Genomic DNA, 25,158 nt, shown 5'->3' with positions numbered 1-25,158 from the left:
TGAAGTGTGGTTCTTATGGTCTAGCTATAGAGCTTTAGATACGTTTACTAATAGTTAAAATGTACCTTCTCTATAAGGCCATACCAAGTTAATTTCATGTTTCTCATCATTCTTGAACCAGAAATCGTAAGCAGGAAAGCGCAACAAAAACAAACAGTGTGGCTGAAAACACAAGGTGTATTTGTAACCGGAAATGACCATCATGTGATGCAATTTGGAGGTTGTAAAAGTAATGAAATGAAGGTGGTACATGACCCCACTAACTTGCCTCCCCAATAACAAGAAAGAAAAGAGATCTAGAGCTCTAGAGCTACATTTTAAAGTCTAGCACAGAGACACTATGGCAAATATGCAACTTTCTACATGTGAAAAACTTAAGTTTAAAAATTAAAGGTTCAAAGTTCTTGTGTGTGTTTTAGGGTACGGTAGTTTCCTGAAATCTGTATGAGGGAGGCGATGAGAAACAGGAAATTAACTTGGTGTGGCCTAGTCAATACATGATGGGCAAAACAACTGGGGCTGACGATAACGCTAATGGTAACCTCAGAAGTAGTGAGCTGGATAGATTTGCCAAAATCCGGAATTGGCATCATCTCGTTTGGAAAATACCTTTGCACCTGCCAAGTGTTGGGCGAGGTAGCCAGGGGTCCGAGGATCCTGCACTTAGCTTCTCAAAATGCAATTTGAATGTAGATGGTAGACCTTCTCTAGTTTTAAGTGGAGGGGGGAAACTAAAGTGTTAAGGGGAGAAGCTTATCCCCCACCCCCCTCACTGACAGACCCTAAATACGACCATGGAGTTTTGTGAAGTAATGATCTAGCTAACAATACGTGCCAAACAAAACGGCGGGTATCTAGGTGACCGTAATTCGAAGAGCCGGGTTAGCGAGAGTCTATATACTGTACTTTACGGTATAATTTGATAAAAGTTTTATGTTTGTACTACGTATACGATTACCCATAATATTATTCTGAATCGCATGCACACTATCACCAGCCTTTTTTCGACCCAATGTTTAATTCTAGTAGAGAAAAAATTGGCCTAGGACCATAAACTGCATGTACAGGGGACATTTGTGAGCTGAAATACACACTGTATATGCAGTTTAAAAGTCTGAAATTAATGTAGAGCTCACCGTAAATGATTGCAATTGGACTATACAACTTCAAGTTACGGTACTATCGAATCACTCACCCTATAGCTCCAGAGAAGGTCTTTCTGATTTCAGCAGAGAACGGACGAAACTGAGTAGAGACATGAGCTCCAGCAGGTTGTTCTGTAGTGGAGTCCCCGTGAGCATGAGTCTCCTCTTAGCCTGTACAAGGTTTGAGCATGACAGGGGCAGTAAAGAGATTTACTGTACAGCTAACAAGCACCGAAGCGCATCAAAAACAGTGTATAATAATTATAGACGTAATTATTTGTCGATATTGCGTTACATTAGAAGAAAAAAACTGCACGGGAACTAGGCTATATACAACCCATGCACATTGACAATAAACACACACACATACATCTTGTTGTGTTCAGAGGTTATATGCAGCTCAAAGTTGGACAGATCACTCATATCCTCCCACTCGAGGTTGGGAGCATGCATCTCTGTAACAGGACCCTGGCCTTCATCATGCAATGTAGGGTGTTCAGTGTATATAGTGGTGTCTCAGAAGTAGGGGATGGTTGGTGGCCTTGCGAAGGTCTACCATCACGTCTATCCTTATGTTGAGCTCATCACCTGTAGTGGATAGGGAGTGCTCAGTATGTGGTACAAGACGTACACAATGCACATGCAGATACACAATACACAATTAAGATTGATATAAGGGTTATGTGTTAACAATGACATGTTGTTAATATCATAGCTATAATTATTGTTTTCATTATGCAAAAAAGGCCGATACTTAATTGAATCTGACCATACAAATTAAGCATCCACGTCAGCAAATATCTAACACCCAACAAGCATTTTAAAACCATCACCGTTTCTATGGCTAAGTTATATTAGTTCGCTAACCAGACTGTGGATTAAGCTCACAAAGAACTTTGTAGCGTTTGTAGCATTGCTTTTAATAAAGCAAATCTGGTGGCAATATACAATGGGTATTCCCTCAGGTATAATGTGTGTGTATGGTTGTGAACAAGGAAATTGAAAATACACCAGGAAACTTATTAATGCCTTTATAAAAGTGGATGTGTATTATTTGCCCCCCACAAAGTGAAAGTCTAAACAGTCTAAAAGGGTAAAGCTAATTATATAGCCACACAGTATAATTATGCAAATACACACAAACAGGGTTTGGTCTAGTCTAGACAACATCACATTCTGATTTCCCCTAACCAAAAAGAACAGGTTGCAGCACCTTAACTACATAAATTATACGTTATGCATATACACATGCACTACGAGACAGGATCACCATTTCATTAGCCAGTATTTCCCTGCGATTTTGAGAGTGTAGCAGGCAGCATTCCACACATGACAAGAAGAACATGGTGATCTGTCTAGTCAAACATTAGCTACTACAGATAATGGACATGCAGGCTCAGTACGCTAGTGTGTATATATTACAGGTACTTTTGATAGAAGGAACATCATGAAGATACTCTACTGTTTATTGAACTGTCCTTGTGTTGCCTGGAGTCAAAGCACTCAATACGTACGATAACTGAAAACTGACTTTCCACTTGATGAGGCTCTACTGTATTAAAATAATGGAAGAGCTCCCTCCAATCCTCTTATCAGCTACAAAGTAGCACCAAGTCACGTCTCAGTGATGGCTGTCTGCATGGCCGTCCTGTTGAATGTGGGTGTGGTATTGTTGCCGTAGAAACACCTCAAAATTGTCAAGCATCATTGTAAACAAGATTTTCGAGCATCTTGTGAACTGATTGAACACCAACACATAATTATAAGCGGAAAAGTAAATAAGTTTTGCGAAAAAGTATTCTATTATTTTCAGTTGTGACCTTGTATTATTTTTGCTGACAGAAATTCCCATTTTCCTGACTTTCCCACCAAGCTCCCGGCTAAGGCGTATTCTGATAGTGAATATGTATGCATTATACACCTTGACACAGTAAGAGTACTGCATTGTATATACACACATATTAATATACATAATAAAGAAGTACCACAAAGCTTATAATTATGGCAATAACTGTTATTGTAACACAACAACTAATATGGTATCTGATGATAGAAATTTGCATACGCTCACAAGACCACAAAAAACCAAAATAAGGCTTTGAAACCAAAGTTTAACGATGCACATCCGGCTAGAATATCTATACTCTGCAAATAACAAATGCCTAACACACCCAACAAGAACACAAAAACCATACAACCAAGCTTAAACTGTACAACTTATAGTTTGCTAACAAGTCAATAGCTATGGCCGAGAGACAAGACAGTGAACAAGAGTACATATTCAGAAGTGTTCAACTCTTCAAGAATGATACCCTTGGTACTGGCTCCTACGGGGCAGTGTGTAAAGCCAAGTGTGACCAGCTGCTCTGTGCTGCCAAGCTACTCTATCCAGTGCTCTTCCAAATGATTGCTCCCGATCCTGGCAAAGAACATAGACACCCGTTTAGAAGATTCGAAACAGAGTGTGCATTTCTGAGTCGCATCAACCACCCCAACATTGTGCAGTACTTGGGGACCTATCGTGATCCCGACACAAATGCACCAGTTCTTCTCATGGAACTCATGGATGAGAGTCTGACACACTTCCTGGAGTCATCACCTGGAGATATTCCCTACCACATCCAAGTCAACCTCTCCTATGACATAGCTCAAGCACTTGCCTTTCTCCACTCCAATGAGATTATCCATCGCGACCTCTCCAGCAACAATGTTCTACTGATTGCAGGCACTCGAGCCAAAATCACTGATTTCGGAATGTCCAAATTCACGGACATAAATGTCACCCAACTAGCCACATTGACTGGATGCCCGGGAACACCAGCCTTCATGTCTCCTGAGGCACTAAACGAACCACCAGTATACACAGAGAAACTAGACAATTTCTCATTTGGTGTGCTGCTAGTTCAGATAACAACACGACAATTTCCAAAGCCAACAGATCGATTTGATACCGTTAAACTTCCCGATCCACGAAGTCCAGGTTGCACAGTTGAAGCTAAATTGCCGATTCAAGAACTTGACAGACGACAACCCCACATCAGCTTGATTAAGCCCGCCCACCCTCTACTGCCGATTGCTTGTCACTGCCTCAAAGACAGATATGTTGAACGACCATCTTCCCAACAACTTTGCCAAACACTGGATGCTCTCAAGAGGACACGACGGTACCAGGAAAGCTCCCAACAAGACCTGCACCAGATACTCAGAGAGAAAGATGAACTACTACACGAAAATATGCAGATGATAACAGAAAAATATGACCAAATTGTAGCTAAAGACAAGCAATTACATACAAAGTATACTGAAATTCAAACCCTTCAATATAAGGCTGATGCCAGGGAGAGACAGCTGAGGAGAGTCAACCAAGAATTGCAATCCAGTGAGGAGAACACTGCTGCCCTCCAACAAGCCATCGATCAACGAGACAGAGAAGTAACTCAACTGAGACAAACGTTAGCAAGCAAGAACGAGGAAATTCATGATCTATCGACTCGAATGCACCAAGTTGCACTACAAGATGAGCAAGGTACACCAATGAATTGTGTTTCACCAGCTGATGCACCTGTTACTATGGGGTATGGATCATCAGTCGTGGTTGGAGACAAGGCATACTACAAGTCATATGGAAATAAAACTGTTTATGAGTTTAGCAACAATCAGTGGCATGAGTTACCACCTTGCCCTAATCAAAAGTATGCTATTGTCAGTGTTGATGGCATGCTCACAACTGTGGGGGGAATTTCAGACACACAAAGCTATAGTAATAAACTCTACAGCTACATTAACAACAAATGGGTCGAACACTTCCCTCCCATGCCAACCGGAAGGTGGAGACCTGGAGCTGTGCATGTTAAAAATACACTTGTAGTGACTGGGGGAACAAATAATTTAAAAAAATTAACTACTATCGAGATATTAAATACTGCTAACATGCGATGGTCTAGTGTTAGCCTACTACCTGTGCCAACCACTTACCCATCAACAATGATTTGTGGAGACACTGTGTACATATATGCACGAACTAATGATGATCAAGATAAGCATTCAGTATACAAATGCTCATTAAGACAATTAACTCAGTCCCAGCCAGGCTCAGCTATATGGGAGAAGATTGCCCCTTTGCCAGTTAGCAGGTCCTCTCTTGTTACCATCAATAGCTACCTGCTGGCAGTGGGTGGGGAGGACTCCAATGGAGATAGAACGAAGGACATATATCGGTACAACATAACATCATGGACTGTCATTAGTCAAATGTCAACACCTCGATCAGCATGCCTCACTGCTGCCCTCCCTGGGAATAAACTGATGGTAGTGGGAGGAGATCATACACTGAGGAAATGTGAAATATCTATAATGCCTATGTATATAACTTGTGTTGCAGCTAGAGCAACTAAAATGCTGTGAGCATAAACAACTTCAGGTTGACGTTGAAAGACAATTGCGCCAGACTAGAACATAATAGAATCAGACACTACAATTGTACCCATATATAGCACATACAGTAATTATCTACAGTTATGTCTAACACACATGAACAGTACAGGTATACAGTTCCATTATGATAAAGTAGTTTCAACTTGTTCTTTTGTGTCTTATTGTAGTATCCTGTACACACATCCCAATGAGAGTTGCCGATTATAGCGAATGGGGTTCACATAAACCATTCTACGATGCGCCAAAATTATCGTAACGTAACTGTGTGTGCATTTAGTTCAAATGAATGCTAAATACGAACACCGGTATGTATGCACCTTCTCACGTTTGGATGAATGCTAAATCCGAAAAATATGTAACATACGAAAATTACCTGCATATATACAGTATCATATCATGATAACATGTATTAGACACTAGTTGATAAGATCTACATTGGAACTACATGGGAAAAGTGCCTCAGAGGAGATATACTACACAGTAGACTCTCGGTATTCCGGCTCTCTGAATTAGTGCCAACTCGATATACCGGCCATTTGGTTGGCACGGATTGCTATAGCTATAATTATGTTTACTGCACAAAACTCGCCCTGAAATAATTACGCAACGCACAGAATTTATTAATAGTGAGTAAAGAGTGCAGGTGAAGAGGATCAACCCGACTATTGTCTCTATTTAGATGATTTTTGTGAAGAGATCGTCTCCTATCAGTGTGTAGTGCAGTGAGCAGCTCTGAACGTTGAACGCGAACGACTCGCTAGAATCAGATGTCATTGTTCACTTACCACACCCCTAAAAACGTTACGGTTAACATTTAGGAGATTACTAGTAAGTTAACAATACTTCATCACGTGCGAGTCATATGTTACTTTGTGCACAGTGTTTGTGTAGAGGTATCGGTAGTTCGACACTCTTCGCACTGTTGGTACCAGATTTCCGGTCAAACAATAGGAAATGGGCGGCCATGGGTTATAGTAGTCTGTTGTTCTGCTTGTTTGTGTGTGATTTTTCTGACAGGGGAGGTCACTACAGATTCAAAAGGGTTTTGAACAGTTTTTGAATAAGTTTTCGACAAGCTCGTTGGTGAGTTACATTAGTTCAGTTTACTTCAGTTCAGTTCAGTTTAGTTCTGACAGTAATGTTCTTCACAAGTCTAGAAGGTAGCTGTTTCCAATCCATGCATTGTATTTATCTGTCGGAATGAATCTTCATGGCTACACTGGCAGACACCCCTTCAGAGTTTTCAGAGGCCCAGGTGTGGTATGACTGTTAGCACACCTGATGTTTCAGCCTACGAGGCAGCCCCAAAGCAACTCCCATACCACCGGATCCCGTTCACCCCCACCCCCCACCAGCCCTTCTCGAAGTAAGCAAAGCTATACCCATGCATATTAATTATAATATGCACTAATATGTACTGCAATAGTGGTCCTCCCAACACCCCGCCCCTGTCACACCTATATCTGTGTCACACATGTGGTCCGAGGCGACCAGGTCCGGGTGACCCAAACCAGTCAGCAGCCCAATATCCCCTCCCCCCAGACGACACAAACCGGTTTGCCCATCCGCAGCAACCCAGCCCAGCATCCTCCTTTCAGCACATACTCATGGTCTCCAGTAACCCAAACTGATCCAGCCCAACAACTTCCCTCCAACATGAGCACTTACTCATGGTTTTCGGCATCAGCCCAGCACCCCTACACTACTCCGGTTTCCGGCGACCAAAACCGGTCTGCCCAGCACTCCTTTCCAACATTGCCTGGATATCCAAATTGGTCAACTCAAAAACAAAAAACATACACAGTTCCCGGCAACCCAAACCGGTCAGCACGCTACACACATACAACTTATGTACATGTAGGTGAACCAGGGTAAACACTCCATGAATATCATTACTGTTCAATAATGGAAATAGTTGGAGCTTACGGTGATAACATTATTGTTGGTTTGGCTTGGTATTGTTATAGTACTGATGTATACTCGTGCCAGGATTGAGCAATTCGATAATACTAGGCCTATGGTGGTGGCAACTGATGATATTGAAATTGCACTGACTCGATTCGTCTATCTAACACAAACAGAAAACTGTCTCCCAACTTATCTAATGTCTCCCAAAGTGATTGGTGACTCTGAATTATGTCAGTGTAATATCACCATCCTCAGTTACAAAAAAGTGCAATGACACATCATTGCCTCATGTCCAATACATATACAACTCTAGCAAGTCAACGACCTGGACTGTTGGAGGAAATTTGCTTTACGAAGCAGTCAAGGAAAAGAAAAGTACATCCACTACATTTTCATGGACGACGATGTTCAACTGGTAACGGCGGATAAAACTAGTACACAGAATCCATGGAGGATGTACAAGAAGTCTCTCAAGACCTTCCAATCCGCTGTAGTTAGTATATTTTTAGGGACGAAACAAGGAGTTTCTCAGATGAAACTTTTCCCAAGCGATTGAATTGTGAACTCACAGGATACATACAAATATACTTAATAGATGTTATCTTCACTATCAAGCAATCGACCACATACTTCCATACACACCAAAGTATGATTCAGTGAGCTGGTGGTACCCACAAATGTATACTATCATCAAGTGTAATATCCTATTTTATCATGAAGTGGTTTTCGACCCTCATAATAGAGTAGAAAATTCCATGCACCGGTGGGTACCCACGGAAATATCCTACACAGGATGCCTTTAATCAAATTGTCCCTGGCATTTGATCAAAAATACAAGAAGAGTATCGAAAATCAGTTGAACCAATTTTGCAGCAATGGTTAACAGATCGTGAGCCAAAGAAGTTGTTAGGGCAACACGTTTGCAAACGTGATCTATTTGTACATCTATATAGACCTTACGAAAACCTGTCTTAAAAAGAACTATCGGAGACACTTAACTTGGGACCTTATAAACATTTCTAACTATAATTATGTTGAACAGTGTAGATCTTTGAAATCAAAAAAAGACATTTTTCAGATACTCCCACCAAACTCCCGGTTAGGGCGTATTTTGATAGTGACTACGTATCACTATGTGTGTACATGTGCATTAGTAGTTAGTTTATAATTATGAAAATGAGTTCCACAAGCAGTTTTTTGGCCTGGCTATTAGGCCTGAGATCACTATCTAATACATGCAAGGGTGTTTGTGGCACAAATAGTGAAGAAGTAATGTTGTCCCTATAATGGGAACTGTTTGCTGTTGTTTTGGGTGGAGGGTGGGCTCAGATTTCCAAAGGTCACTTTACCCACAGTGCAATAATCATGGCACTCACCACAGTGCACTGCATATATTTCCTTTGATCTCAGAGGTCAAATGCAACAACATGATCACATCTCCTATTAATGACACAGTAAGACTATGCAGTACTGAATTGTGCACAGCTTAGTCATTGTACACATATTACATTTTCTCTGCAAATCCACAAGCTAGCCTATAGTCGACCATTGATCTCGCAATAAACACACCCACACACCTTGTACTGTGTGCAGAGGTTGTGCAGCTCAAAGTCGGACATTAACTCATATCCTCCCCACAACAAGTTGGGATGAGCATATACTGCATATGACTGCTCACATCAGTGCAATGTAGGGTGTTGTCAGTGTAGGTGCATGTGGTTGTGGCCTTGCGAAGGTTACATGAAAATCACGGATCAGTAGCGTAGCGTGTCGTCAGTGTAGGTGTCTCAGGTCTACCATCACGTACACCCTCTTGTTGAGCTCATCGATTATCTGTAGTGGATAGGGGGTGGTCAGTATGTGACATACAATGCACATGCAGATATATACACAATTCAATGATGAACAACAACACATGATTATAATTAAGGCATTCACTGTTAACACATGATGTCAATCACTCATGAATAAACAGCAAATGACACACCCTAAAAGCTCTTTGTCCCTTTTCTAGCTAGCTTAAACTGTACACCTTTATAGTCTAACAAGTCCTATGGCCGAGAGACAAGACCACGAAAAAGAGTACATATTCAGAAATGTTCAACTCTTCAAGAATGATACCCTTGGTACTGGCTCCTACGGGGCAGTGTGTAAAGCCAAGTGTGATCAGCTACTCTGTGCCGCCAAGCTACTCTATCCAGTGCTCTTCCAAATGACTGCTCCCGATCATGGCAAAGAACACAGACACCCGTTTAGAAGATTCGAAACAGAGTGTGCATTTCTGAGTCGTATCAACCACCCCAACATTGTACAGTACCTGGGAACCTATCGCGATCCCGACACGAATGCACCAGTTCTTCTCATGGAGCTCATGGACGAGAGTCTGACACACTTCCTGGAATCATCACCTGGAGACATTCCTTACCACATCCAAGTTAACCTCTCTTATGATATAGCTCAAGCACTTGCCTTTCTTCATTCCAATGGGATCATCCATCGCGACCTCTCCAGCAACAATGTTCTACTGATTGCAGGCACTCGAGCCAAAGTCACCGATTTTGGAATGTCCAAATTCAGGGACATAAACGTCACCCGACTAGCCACAATGACCACATGCCCAGGAACACCAGCTTTCATGTCTCCTGAAGCACTAAAGCAACCACCAGTGTACACAGAGAAACTAGATAACTTCTCATTTGGTGTGCTTCTAGTTCAGACCACAACTCGGCAGTTTCCAGATCCAACTGATCCATTTGAAACAAGAGAACTGGTTGATCCACGATTTCCGACTCAAGCAATTCAAGCCAACGTTTCAGTACCGGAGGTAAAGAGAAGACAAGCCCACATCAGCCTGATTGAGCCCACCTACCCTTTAGTGCTGATTGCTCGTCACTGCCTCAAAGACAGAGATGTGGAACGACCATCTTCCCAACAGCTCTGCCAAGCACTGAACTCTCTCAAGTGGACAGCCAGGTATCAGAAAAGCTCCCAACAAGACCTGCACCAGATACTCAGAGAGAAAGATGAACAACTACAAACGAGTAAACAAAATATAACAAAAAAAGAGGAAAAACTGCAAGAAAATCAACAGCTTATAACGGAAAAAGACATACAGCTACAAACAAATCAAGAGACAATAACACAAAATAACGAGCAAATACATACAAAGGACATTGAAATTGGCCAACTCACTACAAGACTAAACCAATCAACACAAGAAAACCGAATCCTCCAGCAAGATAAAGCAACCATTCAACATGAGGCTGAAGCGAGGGAGAGACAGCTGAGGAAACTCAACCAGGAGTTGCAATCAAGTGAGGAAAAAACTGCTGCCCTCCAACAAGTCATCGATCAACGAGACAGAGAAGTGACTGAATTGAGACAAACGTTAGCGAGTAAGAGCGAAGAAATTCACGATCTACCGATTCGAATGGACCAAGTCGCATTACAAGAAGAGCAAGCCACACTAATGAAATCTGGTACAACAAAGTCACTACCTGATGTACCTGTTGTTATAAGGTATGGATCGTCATCAGCCGTGATTAGAGATAAGGCATACTTTAATTCATATGGAAATAAAACTATTTATGAGTTCAGCAACAATCAGTGGCACGAGTTACCACGATGCCCTAACAAATACTTCACTATTGTCAGTGTTGATTACATGCTCACAACTGTTGGGGGAGCATCAGTCACACAACTATATAGTAACAAACTCTACAGCTACATTAACAACAGATGGGTCGAGCACTTCCCTCCCATACCAACCGGACGATGGGGACCTGGAGCTGTGTACGCTAACAACATCTTTGTAGTGGCTGGGGGACAATGCGATTCAAAAAATTTGAATAAAGTTGAAGTATTAAACACTGCTTACATGCAATGGTCTATTGTTAGCTCACTACCTGTGCCAAACGATCGACCAGCAACAACTATCTGTGGAGACTATGTGTACATACACCCACGAACTATTGATACTCAAGATAAGTATTCAGTGTACAAATGCTCATTAAGTCAACTAACTGAGTCCCAGCCAAGCTCAGCTATATGGGAGAAGATTTCCCCTTTGCCAGTTAGCAAGTCCTCTTTTGTTACCATCAATGAACACATGCTGGCAGTGGGTGGGGAGGACTCCAATAGAGATGACACTAAGAATATATATCAGCACAATGAAACATCGTGGATTGTCATTAGTCAATTGTCAACACCTCGATCAGTATGCCTCACTGCTGCCCTCCCAGGGAACAAACTGATGGTGGTGGGAGGAGATGATACATACAAAAAATGTGAAATAGCTACTTTTGTATAGTACCAAAATTTTTCTTTGTGTCCGTACACTGTACATGTATATATACAGAAGATTTGATCGTTGCAAGTGTTGAAAGTTATAATTATGACAGCACAATAAGTATTAAGTTGGAAATGAACGATATTTGATCTTACTACGAATTATTTTCTTACGTGACATCAATTGAGGCATACACAGTTCGTTGGCGAACTATTAATACTAGCAATTAATTTAGTCACATTGCAAATGTTTTTGTGGGTATTTATTAACATAATTACTAACGGTCATTCAGTCGAAATAATGGACCTATATACCTCCAGGTCTGCATGCATATAGCCATGCACTCCTGACCGTATATAGCTGGTAAATTTGTTTGACATTTCCAAGGATTGGCAAAAGCACCAAAAAGCATATAGAAACAAAAAAGCGGACGAGAGCATAACTCCAAAAATCATTCAATTTTCAATCTCCCAAAACACATGATTCATCTCCTGCACTCACATGTCGGCCCTGATTGATCCTGACTGACGTCTCCACCACGCCCCTGTGTAGATGACATGCTCTAGTGAGAGCAGTACTGTACACACAGGACACAGGTATACTCACCCCAGTACGCTATGACTGTAATGCATGGCTGGACACCATACAGATGTCAAACTCACAAACCTAATTGTCTACAAAGAAAAGCAATGTGCATATGGTGATGCAATGCAAAACAAACATGTAGAGTACATACAGTAATGCTTACACTAATTATACATGGGGACAAGAGGCCAGTTTTTTAATGATCAACAATCTCCCATACACTGTCACATGTACCATAATTACATGCTCAACCCTACAAAGTACCAATAATCCCCTACAGCTAGAGCTTATCTAGTGTAGGAAGAGCTCTTTCCTATCGAGTATCTACAGTGGAGGAAGGCACCACAACGAGGAAGTGACCAGCTGATAGAGGTGGGACAGGAATAATATTGCCCCCATTGTCTAGACAAGTCTACCAATGACCAAAAAAATTAACAAATTTAACTCTATATTGCATGTCATTGCTTTAAGGCATTGTGGTCCCTCAAGTCATATACTGTTAGCATTTTGTTCAAAGAAGTGCGCAGTTTTTGTAGTTGATATTATTCTATTGCTATATCCAGCAACAATGCAATATGTGAAAAGTTGGTATAGAATTGGCCGGGAGAAGCTACTAAACGACGTTGAAACAAGAAATCCGGTGAGAGCATAACTCTAATTTGTTAAGAGGTCAGATTGATGCCAAGACCCTCTTGCACGGGAACCCATGGCCATTGTGTGAGCGTTTTACACGTCATGCTCTAGAGACCAGTCAAAACAGTTAATCTAGCACACACACACACACACACAGACACATTGTAAACAGATACTTTCCGCTATACAAAGCTCTACTGTTACAGTATTGGTAAGCCTGTTATAAAACATAAGCTCCACTCTATATACACATGTACTCTTGTCAGCTACAAAGTGAGCACCAACTCACTTTTTGGTGACAGGTGTCTGCAGTTGTCTAGTTATGGAAGTGGGTATGGCCTTCTTGCCGTAGAAACAAGTCGAGCATCATTATAAACTGACTGAACACCAATACATGATGCTAGATCTATAAAATGAATTTTGAGCAATAAAAATTCAGAAATTCACATTTTCCTGACATTCCCACCGAGCTCCCGGGTAGGGTGTATTCTACTATGTATGAGTGTACATGTGCATTACGTAACATGAAATTACACCTGTTAATTTTAACCTATGCAGTAAGACCAGTACTATATAGTACCGTATAGTGGGGAAGTTTCGTGGGGTAAAAAATCGTTCAACTTGAGAAACGGTGGTTTTCATGAGTAAAAATTTCGTTTAGTCTCGTTGCCTGCACTGTATTCCTACGTTCCGGTAAGCCACGCCTACGTTAAAATTTCGTGGAGGTCAGCTTGCACGAAAATAACGAATATTTTACCCCACGAAAATTACCCGCTATACGGTACTGAATATTTGTACTCATTATTTTGAGCTACTAAAACTCGACAATCTAAAAACGTCATTGACATCCACACCGTTATCCTAAAAGACACACACACACGTACACACACACATACACGCCACTGCATGGCATCTATTATTTTGACTGGTGGAAAATCCACATTGTCAGAACCAAGATTAGGTCCTACAGCTCATACTACAGTGCATACCACAACACTTAAAATGTAATACCCAGAAATATGGAAATCACATGAGCCTAAGCACGATCATCATGGTATTAAAAATAGCCGTAAACCACTAAAATAACAAAAAGCATCCTCACTAGCATTGACGTCGTCACGTGAGTTACTTAGCTTCTTACGACTACCACGTGTATAGAATATTTAATTCAATTTTTAAACTTCCTAACCGGTTTAACCTACATGCATTATCCTAGTAATAAATGTGTATCCTGTTTAAAACAATGGCATGCTTCAGCGTGAGGTTCCATCCAACTCAGTTAGTCTTGTGCTTCTTCCAAACACACGCACACACACATACATACAAACACAGACACACCGCACCTAGTACTGTGCATGTGCAGATAGAATCTGTGCCTTTAGTATAATAATAATTATCCACGTTTTGCAGACATTTTCCCCAACATTGTCTATAATGCTCGTCACTGGTTGCACTGTCTTTGGGCTTGTTCTGCTCCTGCTAATCATCGTAATTATCATTGCAAGCTAATGAGTTACAACAACATAATTATGTTGTTGTAACTCATTAATGTTGTTGTAACTCATTAAACCTTGCGTGCACGCAAGGTTTGATAAACTATACCAGTATACTGTATTTTGATTTCTGATCTTCTTACTATAAAATAGATCTACAAGAAGGTGCAGTTCAAAGGCAGACATTACACTCATTTCCCCCCATAGCAGGTTGTGATGAGCATCTCTGTGATTGTGCTCCTTTAGAAGGCAGTGTATAGAGTGTCGTCAGTATAGTGGTGCATGCCTCAGGAGTAGTGGATGGTTGGTGTCTTTGGAAGGTCTACCATCACAACTATCCTCTCGTTGAGCTCATAGAAATACAATGCAAAGATAAATAATAGTGACACACAGTGAAAAACTACGAACTAAGCCATTGGATCCATTGCACATACAACTACCTTTCTTAAAGACTGAAATTCGCTAACTATAATCATAGTTTTGTTGCTAGGGAAAGGCCACCACGCATAAGGCATTTTGTGGTATCGTAAACATAGTTACCGATGATGAATACGGGTCGTGAATATCTACGCTGCACATGATTATAAATCTAACACACCCAAAAACCATCCACCCCTTTTGTAGCTAGCAAAACTGTACACGAATAGTTTACATAAGTGTCATGCAATAGCTATATGGCCGAGATAAAAGATTGTGAACAAGAGTACATATTCCAAAGTGTTCAACTCTTCAAGAATGATACCCTTGGTACTGGCTCCTACGGGGCAGTGTGTAAAGCCAAGTGTGATGAGCTATTCTGTGCTGCCAAGCTACTCTATCCAGTGCTCTTCCAAATGATTGCTCCTGATAATGGCAAAGAACACAGGCGCCCGTTTAGAAGATTTGAAAAAGAGTGTGCATTTCTGAAACGTATCAACCACCCTAACATTGTACAGTACTTAGGGACCTATCGCGATCCAGACACAAATGCACCAGTTCTTCTCATGGAGCTCATGGACGAGAGTCTGACACACTTCCTGGAGTCATCACCTGGAGACATTCCCTACAACATCCAAGTCAACCTTTCCTATGACATAGCTCAGGCACTAGCCTTTCTCCACTCCAATGGGATCATTCATCGCGACCTCTCCAGCAACAATGTTCTACTGATTGCAGGCACTCGAGCCAAAGTCACCGATTTCGGAATGTCCAAATTCACGGACATAAATGTCACACGACTAGCCACATTGACCGGATGCCCGGGAACACCAGCCTTCATGTCTCCTGAGGCACTAAACGAACCACCAGTATACACAGAGAAACTAGACAATTTCTCATTTGGTGTGCTGCTAGTGCAGATAACAACACGACAATTTCCAAAGCCAACAGATCGATTTGACACCATTCAACTTCCCGATCCACGAAGTCCAGGTCGCACAGTTGAAGCTAAATTGCCGATTCAAGAACTTGACAGACGACAATCCCATATCAGCTTGATTGAGCCCACCCACCCTCTACTGCCGATTGCTTGTTACTGCCTCAAAGACAGAGATGTTGAAAGACCATCTTCCCAAGAGCTTTGCCAAACACTGGATGATCTCAAAATGACACCACAGTACCAGGAAAGCTCCCAACAATACCTGAACCCGATCCTCAGAGAGAAAGATGAACAACTACAAGCAAAGCAACAGATGATAACAGAAAATCGAGAGCTGATGAGAGAAATGAATGAACAAATTACACAAAAAGACACACAGCTAAAAACAAATCGAGAAATTATAACGCAAAAAAATGAACAGTTGCAAACAAATGAAATTGAAAATGGTCAAATCATTAAAAGAATAGGCCAAGCAACACAAAAAAACGAAACCCTCCAGCAAGACAAAGCAACCCTTAAACATGAGGCTGAAGCGAGGGAGAGACAGCTGAGGAAACTCAACCAGGAGTTGCAATCAAGTGAGGAAAAAACTGCTGCCCTCCGACAAGTCATCGATCAACGAGACAGAGAAGTGACTGAATTGAGACAAACGTTAGCGAGTAAGAGTGAGGAGATTCACGATCTATCAACTCGAATGCACCAAGTTGCACTGCAAGATGCTCAAACTGCACCAATGAAACTTATTACAACAGAGTCGCTACCTGATGCACCTGTGGATATTGGGTACGGATCCTCAACCGTGATTGGAAACAAGGCATACTTTAATTCGTATGGAAGTGAAACTATTTATGAGTTTAGCAACAATCAGTGGCACGAGTTACCACAACGCCCTAACGCAATGCTCACTATCGTCAGTGTTGATGACATACTCACAACTGTGGGGGGAGGGTCAGTCACACAACCTTATAGTAGCAAACTCTACTGCTACATTAACAACAAATGGGTCGAACACTTTCCTCCCATGCCAACAAGACGGAGGGGGCCTGGAGCTGTGTACGCTAACAACACACTTGTAGTGGCTGGGGGATTTTGCGATTTAATGAATTTAAATACAGTCGAAATATTAAACACTGTTAACATGCAATGGTCTATTGTTAGCTCACTACCTGTGCCAACTCATCAACCATCATCAACGATCTGTGGAGACTATATGTACATACATTCAAGAACTATTGATCAAGAGATGTATTCAGTGTACAAATGTTCATTAAGACAACTAACTCAGTCCCAGCCAAGCTCAGCTGTATGGGAGAAGGTGGTCTCTTTGCCAGTTAGTTATTCCTCTCTTGTTACCATCAATGGTCACCTGCTGGCAGTAGGTGGGTGGGACTCCAAAAGAGATAAGACTAAGGACATATATCAGTACAACATGATATCTTGGACTGTCATTAGTCAAATGTTGACACCTCAATATGGATGCGTCACAGCTGCCCTTCCTGGGAACAAACTGATGGTTGTGGGAGGACATGGTGCACCAAGAAAATGTGAAATAGCTACCTTTGCCTAATTTTTGTGTGTCTTATTGTATACGTGAATCCCTTGTATGTTGAGAGTTGTCGCGTTTTATTGATCTACATAAAGCACTCGGCTTGATTATCGAACAGCTCAACAATGGTAGCATAACATGTGTGCGTACTAAAAGGTACATACACAAAGATTTCTATGATGTGAAAATTGCCTATACTAATTACACAGTACAGTATCATGAAGTAACATGTAGGTTAATTGGCAACACAACGTATTACTATAATTATGCTTTAGTTTGTAAGGTAAGGGCGACATTTGTGAAATCTATTAAAAGACGCTTGCCATTACTATTAAAATACCACGCTAGACTCTAGGCAGCACTATTTATAGTGTACATTGTGTATTAGTGTACATTGTGTACAGCCACGAATAATTACATTCACCGAAGATTTTAGATGCAAATCTTCACACTGTGTAAACATGAATATTATGAGCGACCCCCGTCTCTCACCATAGTCAGTGGAGGCCGTGCGATCCTGATCTAATCGCAGGTTGCTCTGCATGTGCACATGCATCGGAGGATATCTTCTTCCACGAACCCATCACCCACCAGCCCGTGTTGCATGCACAAATATGCTCTCCTGTTCATTGCACTCGTCTATTAGCCCCTCTGCCTGCAGTCAAAGCAGTCAATACATATAACAACACACATAACATTATTGTAAAACTGGTGTTTCCGCTATACAATGCTCTACAGTCTGTAATGTAGGGATCCACTCTATACACGTATACCTGTACTCTTCTCTACATATACAATACACAATGACATGAAAAGAATAACTAACATTTTCATTGTTATTGTAACCATAGTGCTAGATGATACGAATACAAATTACATGCATGGCTATAAATACTCGGATGTACCCAACATACCCAAGTAAACTACTAGCACACAGACTAATGCACCTATAGTTGGCTAAAAGAACAAACATCACAATGGCTAAGAGACAAGACCATGAACGAGAGTATGCATTCCAAAAGGTTGAACTCTTCAAGAACAAGATGCTTGGTACTGGCTCCTATGGGGCAGTGTGTAAAGCCAAGTGTGACCAGCTACTTTGTGCTGCCAAGCTACTCTATCCAGTGCTCTTCCAAACGATTGCTCCCGATCCTGGCAAAGAACATAGACACCCGTTTAGAAGATTCGAAACAGAGTGTGCATTTCTGAGTCGTATCAACCACCCCAACATTGTACAGTACCTAGGGACATATCGTGATCCGGACACAAATGCACCAGTTCTTCTCATGGAGCTCATGGACGAGAGTCTGACACACTTCCTGGAGTCATCACCTGGAGATATTCCCTACCACATCCAAGTCATCCTCTCCTACGACATAGCTCAAGCACTTGCCTTTCTCCACACCAATGAGATTATCCATCGCGACCTCTCCAGCAACAATGTTCTACTGATTGCAGGTAATCGAGCCAAAATCACCGATTTCGGAATGTCCAAATTCAGGGACATAAACGTCACCGGATTAGCCACAATGACCACATGCCCGGGAACACCAGCTTTCATGTCTCCTGAAGCACTAAAGCAACCACCAGTGTACACTGAGAAACTAGATAACTTCTCATTTGGTGTGCTTCTAGTTCAGATCACAACTCGACAGTTTCCAAATCCAACTGATCCATTTGAAACGAGAGAACTGGTTGATCCACGATTTCCGACTCAAGCAATTCAAGCCAACGTTTCAGTGCCGGAGGTAGAGAGAAGACAAGCCCACATCAGCCTGATTGAGCCTACCCATCCTCTACTGCCGATTGCTCGTCACTGCCTCAAAGATAGAGATTTTGAACGACCATCTTCCCAACAGCTCTGCCAAACACTAGATATTCTCAAAAACACACCATGGTACCAGGAAAGCTCCCAACAAAACCTGCATCTGATCCTCAGAGAGAAAGATGAACAACTACTAAGAAAGCAACAGGTGATAACAGAAAATCAAGAGCTGATGAGAGAAATGAATGAGCAAATTACACTAAAAGACACACAGCTACAAAATAATCGAGAAACTATAATACAAAAAAATGAACAGTTACTACAAACAAAGGACATCGAAAATGGTCAAGTCATTAAAAGAATAGGCCAAGCCACCGAAACCCTTCAACAAGACAAAGCAGCCCTTCAAACGGAGGCTAAAGCCAGGGAGAGACAGCTGAGGAAACTCAACCAGGAGTTGCAATCAAGTGAGGAGAACACTTCTGCCCTCCGACAAGCCATTGAGCAACGAGACAGAGAAGTGGCTCAACTGAGACAAACCCTGGCGAGCAAGAACGAGGAAATTCACAATTTATCGACTCGAATGTACCAAGTCGCACTGCAAGATACTCAAACTGCACCAATGAAACTTATTACAACAGAGTCGCTACCTGATGCACCTGTAGATATTGGGTACGGATCCTCAACCGTCATTGGAAACAAGGCATACTTTAATTCGTATGGAAGTGAAACTATTTATGAGTTTAGCAACAATCAGTGGCACGAGTTACCACAACGCCCTAACGCAATGCTCACTATCGTCAGTGTTGATGACATGCTCACAACTGTGGGGGGAGGGTCAGTTACACAACCTTATAGTAGCAAACTCTACTGCTACATTAACAACAAATGGGTCGAACATTTTCCTCCCATGCCAACGAAACGGAGGGGACCTGGAGCTGTGTACGCTAACAACACACTTGTAGTAGCTGGGGGATTTTGTGATTTAATAAATTTAAATACAGTCGAAATATTAAACACTGCTAACATGCAATGGTCTATTGTTAGCTCACTACCTGTGCCAACCCATCAACCATCATCAACAATCTGTGGAGACTATGTGTACATGCATTCAAGAACTATTGATCAAGAGATGTATTCAGTGTACAAATGTTCGTTAAGACAACTAACTCAGTCCCAGCCAAGCTCAGCTATATGGGAAAAGGTGGTCTCTTTGCCAGTTAGTTATTCCTCTCTTGTTACTGTCAATGGCCACCTGCTGGCAGTGGGTGGGTGGGACTCCAAAAGAGATAAGACTAAGGACATATATCAGTACAACATGACATCTTGGACTGTCATTAGTCAAATGTTGACACCTCAATATGGATGCGTGACTGCTGCCCTTCCTGGGAACAAACTGATGGTTGTGGGAGGACATGGTGCACCAAGAAAATGTGAAATAGCTATTTTTGCGTAATTTTTTCCTCTGTCTTATTGTAGTATCCTATACATCCAAATGTGTATGTTGTTTCTATGACACTTCCCTGCAACTATTAATAATTATTGCTGTTTGTGAATGTGATAAATCAACAATGGTAACATAACGTGTGTGAGCACTAAAGTTCAGATGAGAGGTATAATAAAAATGTTTTTACGATTGGAAAGTCACCTACACTGAAAACATAAATATAGTACATGTACGTCAATTAATAACACAACCATGTTTGTGTATAGCTAATGTAATGAAAGCACCGCGGGTGCTGATGCCTCGGTGGAGGTGCCAAAGCTACATAATATAAGCTATATACGTAATATAAAGCTACTAATAGCTTTTATACACATGATGAACATTTACATTAATTAATTTTGCTGCATGCAACTCAAAGAGTGGATAATGATTGACCATGTGATTGTGTTAAAAATAATCGATGCCAAAAATTCAATTAATGGCTGCATCAGCAGAGCTAGAGAGCATTGCAGCTCTCTTCTACTCTTGCAGCTACCAATAGCTAGCATTCTAGTGCAGAGCTAGCTACTAAGTAGAGTAGCAACACTCGGTGAATAAGTTTTGCTACGCACTCTTCTGAAAAGGCTGCAATGGCATTCGAAGTAAGCAAAACTAGGCATAATTCGAGAACGAAGCATTATTTTGCAAATCCACGAATATAATCCAAGTAAGCATGACTAGAAGCCTATAGAAATCTTACTTGCACTTGATTGATCCATGAGCAGCTGTAACAGTCTACACACACACACACACAGACACACAAACAGACACACAGACACACACACACACTACCCGTATACCTCGCTTGCGGCATGCGCACCGAGGCATAAGTAACATGTGAAGACACGGCCTCACAGGGCATTACTTGATATCAGGAACTATGATTAATCCTGTGGTAAACCACAACAGTACTGTACTATAGTAAACATTACTCCTAGACTATTCTAGCTAGGTTGCAAGGACATTCTATATAATAGTTTTAGATCCCATTTGAGTGTATTTAGCAGGGAATATGAGCTATAGTACCGGTACTATAGATTGCTCTGGGCTACAAACTACAACATTGTACATTGTATTGTGATTTACAAGAAGATTCACATGTAATAACATAAAAATTATTGTAGCTAGATGCTTTGTCTAGTAATAATGAACTAGAATGAAAGAGAGAAGCTCTAGTTTCTTTTTTTGGCTTTGTTCGAAAGTAGTAGGAGACGCTCGTTTTTTGGGCAGTGTGCTGTGCTTTTTTGCTGCAAGGCTGCATGGGGGAGGAGCTGGATGTATGGAAGTGCTAGGATTCTAGCTTTGGCTTCTTCCTAAAGTTCCTTTCGCTTTGTTCAAGAGTAGTATAGGAGCCGCTCGTTTGCTGGGCTTGTTTGCTGCAAATTATAGCTTAGTTGTCTTCCTTTCACTTTGTGAGAGTAGTACGAGCCGCTCGTTTCTTGGGAAGTGTGCTAGGCTTGTTTGCTGCAAAACTGGGGGAGGAGCTGGATGTTTCCGTTTTGTGGGTGGAGCTAGGACTATAATTTTGTATCAAACTGAGGTGGAGGAACAGGGTTGACTTGAATAGAGACCACAGATTTAGAGACCACAGAGATGCCAACTTCAGATATTAGTTTTCAAAAGAATAATGATGCAGTTGCTAGGTTGGCTGTTTATATAGGTTAATTGACTGTTGCTAAGCTAGTGCATTTCTAGTAGCCAATAGGTTTTGGGATCTAAATCAGTTAGAACATGTGCATTCGGTATCTATGGTTATAGTGTCCCTCATCCCTCGGGCTAAAGCCCTCGAGCTTTGGGACACTATAACACATAGATACCTCATGCCCATGTTCTAACTATAACATAGGCTGAGTCCAAGGTCTCTATGGGGTTTTGAGACCCGAAGGCCCGAGGCTGTAGCATCTCGAGCGTAGCGAGGGTGCTACTAAGGGCCTAAGGGTCTCAAAACTCCATAGTGACCGTTGGACGAGGCCTATAACTGATTTAGAATAGTGCTAAGCAAGCTAACTTAAAGCTATTATTAACACAAAGAAGACTCTGTTTCTACAAACCTCAAGCAACATTAAAGCTTTGCTCTGGCTAGTCTACATAAAAAAAACTCCCACTGAAGGGAGTTTGTCATGTTTCCGTCTCTTGCATAGCAAAAATGGTTAATAGAAAGTTGCTATTCTACTTAGTAGTTAGCTCTGCACTAGAGCACTAGCTATTGGTAGCTGCAAGAGTGAGATTAAAGCTACAAAGCGGCACTGCAGAACACAAAGACTTTTAAAAATTTGTTTTTAATGATGCACTGCATCATCCTTAGAATCTACTATGACTTCAACATAAACTGTGTGTACTTGTGCATGTATATAAAATAGATGTTGCTAAGCATTCCATGTATGATTGTATGTATCATGTAAAAAATGTTAAATGCATGACTGTAGTGAACATATAATGGACCTCCATAGAAGACCTCTGAATGACTGAGAGGTCTCTATGAGAAATAAAGGACCTCCAAGTAACCAATCAGATTGCACCGTTTGTGACAAGCATTTTCTAAATATAATTACAGTAGCTATAAAATTATCATGCATGCGCGCTGCTCTATACTGGAATGTTATTTCCAAAACATAATGCAAACTTATAAAAATAATAATGACAATTAAGGTTATAGTTCATCCAACTATACATGTACCGGTATGTTATTAGGTATATATATAGCTTGTTATCTTAACTCAATCATGTGTTATAAGTATAAGTTACGCCTGCGTGTACTAGATATAATGGACTCATTCAAGTAAAATTAATTAACGTATCCAATGCTATAATTATTTTTGGGCTTGCACTACAGCTGGTAACTGATACACCAGGTGACATTTCTGGGCTGAATTTGCACACTCTAGTAGAGATGAGGGGGGGAGGGACAACACAAGGACATCCCCTGGCGATGGCCATGTATATACCCTTGCTGTATAACCCCTCTCATATACATGTATATCAGCTAAGAACTATATAATTCCCTGAAGTGCACCATGCAAGCATGGTATACTGATCGATATTAAACGCTACTGCAGCATCCACATGAATGCAATGTGGTGGAACAAACTAGTCGAACATGTCCAAAACGTACGTATTTGGTAGTTAAAGAAGAACATGAGGAATCTGCAAAGAAGTGTGTTTATATAGACACAGAATGATAACTACCCATGGTAAAAGACACCTTGTATGGTGCTGCTATCGGTTCATATCAAATATGTTCCTGAAGAATTAGGTAATAAATGTATTGCATCTGTAAAATCCCCCCCTGCAGGTATACATGCACTAAAGTCTAGAAGTTGTTACACGAGTACGATTCATCATTTGTTCAAGGATGAGCTATAAGCTAGGTAACCGTGACCTCACGCAAAACCACTCTCAGAGTATGGCCGGACGCTATTACTCGATCCTCGGTTTTTCAAGCCACATCCAGTTGATCCCTATGCGGCTATTGGAGAGATGAATTTGACAGCCTGCAGTCTAGCATTGACTGTGCTGCGCCGTTGGTCGCACGTTTTCGATTTTGCGGCGACTGTAAAGTGACTATCAACCAAGACATTGAATTGAAGTTAATCAGTACACCTTGCCTAAACCCGAAGACCCATTCACAATAAGCAAATGGTTCCCTTTTCACCAAGCTCGATTTGTCACAGTATTATCTACAGGACTCTACCAAATACGTGACCATCAACAGAGTTATACCAGTTCAGCCGACTTCCCTTTGGCGTGGCGTCAGCCCCAGCAATATTCCTGAGACTCATGGACACTATCCTACGTGGAGTATCTCGTGTTATCTGCTACTTAGACGATCTGTTGATAACAGGAGTGGACGAAGAAGACCACCCTACACAACATGGAGGCCGAGCAAGTCTTTAAACTTTTTACGGAACACTGGTTGCGATTGAATAAATGTATCTTTTTAGCCGAGTCGGTAGAACATCTTGGTCAACAAATCAGCAAACATGGAATCCAAGCTCTTCCAAGTAGAGTTGATGCTATCGCACAGGCTCCAGAACCAAAAAATGTTTAGGAACTTCGCTCCTTCCTCGGGTTGCTGAATTACTATGGACATTTCATCCAGAACCTCTTTAGAATCATCAATCATAAGCGGGAATGGACACAGGAATGTCAGGAAGCTTTTGCAGAAGCAAAGAAACAACTCACATCATCTGATGTGCTCACCCACTATGACCCGGACCTACCAATCAACATGTCTGCAGATGCTTCAGCCTACGGCCGTTATTTCTCATGTATACTACCGAATGGGGCTGATAGACCAATCTGTTTTGCTTCACGTATGCTAACAGCAAACTTCGAGAAAGAAGCATTGGATTGATATTCGGTACTACGAAGTTTCACCAGTAGATCTATTTGTATGGTAGAAAATTCACTTTGTTCACTGATCACAAACCCCTGACAGCGATATTATTTTGGCCCAAAGAAAAGGATACCGTCCCTAGCGCCGCTCGTCTCCAACGTTGGGAAAATGTTCTCTCAGGT

The 25,158-nt window shown here is 41.4% G+C and overlaps 5 protein-coding genes across 18 annotated transcripts in view; 4 read left to right on the top strand and 1 right to left on the bottom strand.

Moving 5' to 3' along the window:
• The window catches only part of LOC135350452 (SWI/SNF-related matrix-associated actin-dependent regulator of chromatin subfamily A containing DEAD/H box 1A-like), a 37,988-nt gene extending 23,041 nt beyond the window's left edge, over positions 1-14,947 (bottom strand). For 8 of the 14 annotated variants that reach the window (XM_064549246.1, XM_064549235.1, XM_064549239.1 and 5 more), the window contains exons 1-3: positions 9,065-9,463; positions 1,516-1,733; positions 1,196-1,316 (exon numbers count right to left, since the gene is read on the bottom strand). The gene's annotated coding sequence lies outside the window, so the exon portion shown is untranslated. Of the gene's footprint in view, positions 1-65; positions 201-1,195; positions 1,317-1,515; positions 1,734-9,064; positions 9,464-9,804; positions 9,945-12,276; positions 12,320-12,381; positions 12,450-13,282; positions 13,400-14,629 lie in introns of those variants that run through there. The other 6 variants (XM_064549241.1, XM_064549238.1, XM_064549245.1 and 3 more) reach the window with 6 other exon arrangements.
• LOC135350450 (mitogen-activated protein kinase kinase kinase 13-like) lies at positions 3,285-5,700 on the top strand. The gene has a single exon (XM_064549233.1). It carries the CDS (start codon positions 3,390-3,392, stop codon positions 5,547-5,549), a length of 2,160 nt encoding a protein of 719 aa, XP_064405303.1. The 5' UTR covers positions 3,285-3,389; the 3' UTR covers positions 5,550-5,700.
• LOC135350446 (probable serine/threonine-protein kinase kinX) lies at positions 9,462-11,929 on the top strand. Its single transcript, XM_064549230.1, has one exon. The coding sequence runs from the start codon at positions 9,541-9,543 to the stop codon at positions 11,794-11,796; it is 2,256 nt and encodes a 751-aa protein (XP_064405300.1). The 5' UTR covers positions 9,462-9,540; the 3' UTR covers positions 11,797-11,929.
• Positions 14,948-15,075: 128 nt separating the features above from the next.
• Positions 15,076-17,486, top strand: LOC135350611 (probable serine/threonine-protein kinase kinY). Its single transcript, XM_064549469.1, has one exon. The coding sequence runs from the start codon at positions 15,161-15,163 to the stop codon at positions 17,408-17,410; it is 2,250 nt and encodes a 749-aa protein (XP_064405539.1). The 5' UTR covers positions 15,076-15,160; the 3' UTR covers positions 17,411-17,486.
• An 834-nt stretch (positions 17,487-18,320) lies between these two features.
• LOC135350610 (extracellular signal-regulated kinase 7-like) lies at positions 18,321-20,706 on the top strand. Its single transcript, XM_064549468.1, has one exon. It carries the CDS (start codon positions 18,367-18,369, stop codon positions 20,608-20,610), a length of 2,244 nt encoding a protein of 747 aa, XP_064405538.1. The 5' UTR covers positions 18,321-18,366; the 3' UTR covers positions 20,611-20,706.
• Positions 20,707-25,158: the final 4,452 nt, after the last annotated feature.

Source organism: Halichondria panicea, chromosome 16, assembly GCF_963675165.1.
Source record: "Halichondria panicea chromosome 16, odHalPani1.1, whole genome shotgun sequence".
Taxonomy (NCBI): domain Eukaryota; kingdom Metazoa; phylum Porifera; class Demospongiae; order Suberitida; family Halichondriidae; genus Halichondria; species Halichondria panicea.
The sequence above is the reverse complement of the archived record's forward strand: the minus strand, read 5'-3'. Positions and strand labels throughout refer to the sequence as shown.

What these genes read in the sequence shown, in the direction of transcription:
- LOC135350450 (XM_064549233.1), top strand. Translation starts at nt 3,390, where the DNA reads ATGGCCGAGAGACAAGACAGTGAACAAGAGTACATATTCAGAAGTGTT.
- LOC135350446 (XM_064549230.1), top strand. Translation starts at nt 9,541, where the DNA reads ATGGCCGAGAGACAAGACCACGAAAAAGAGTACATATTCAGAAATGTT.
- LOC135350611 (XM_064549469.1), top strand. Translation starts at nt 15,161, where the DNA reads ATGGCCGAGATAAAAGATTGTGAACAAGAGTACATATTCCAAAGTGTT.
- LOC135350610 (XM_064549468.1), top strand. Translation starts at nt 18,367, where the DNA reads ATGGCTAAGAGACAAGACCATGAACGAGAGTATGCATTCCAAAAGGTT.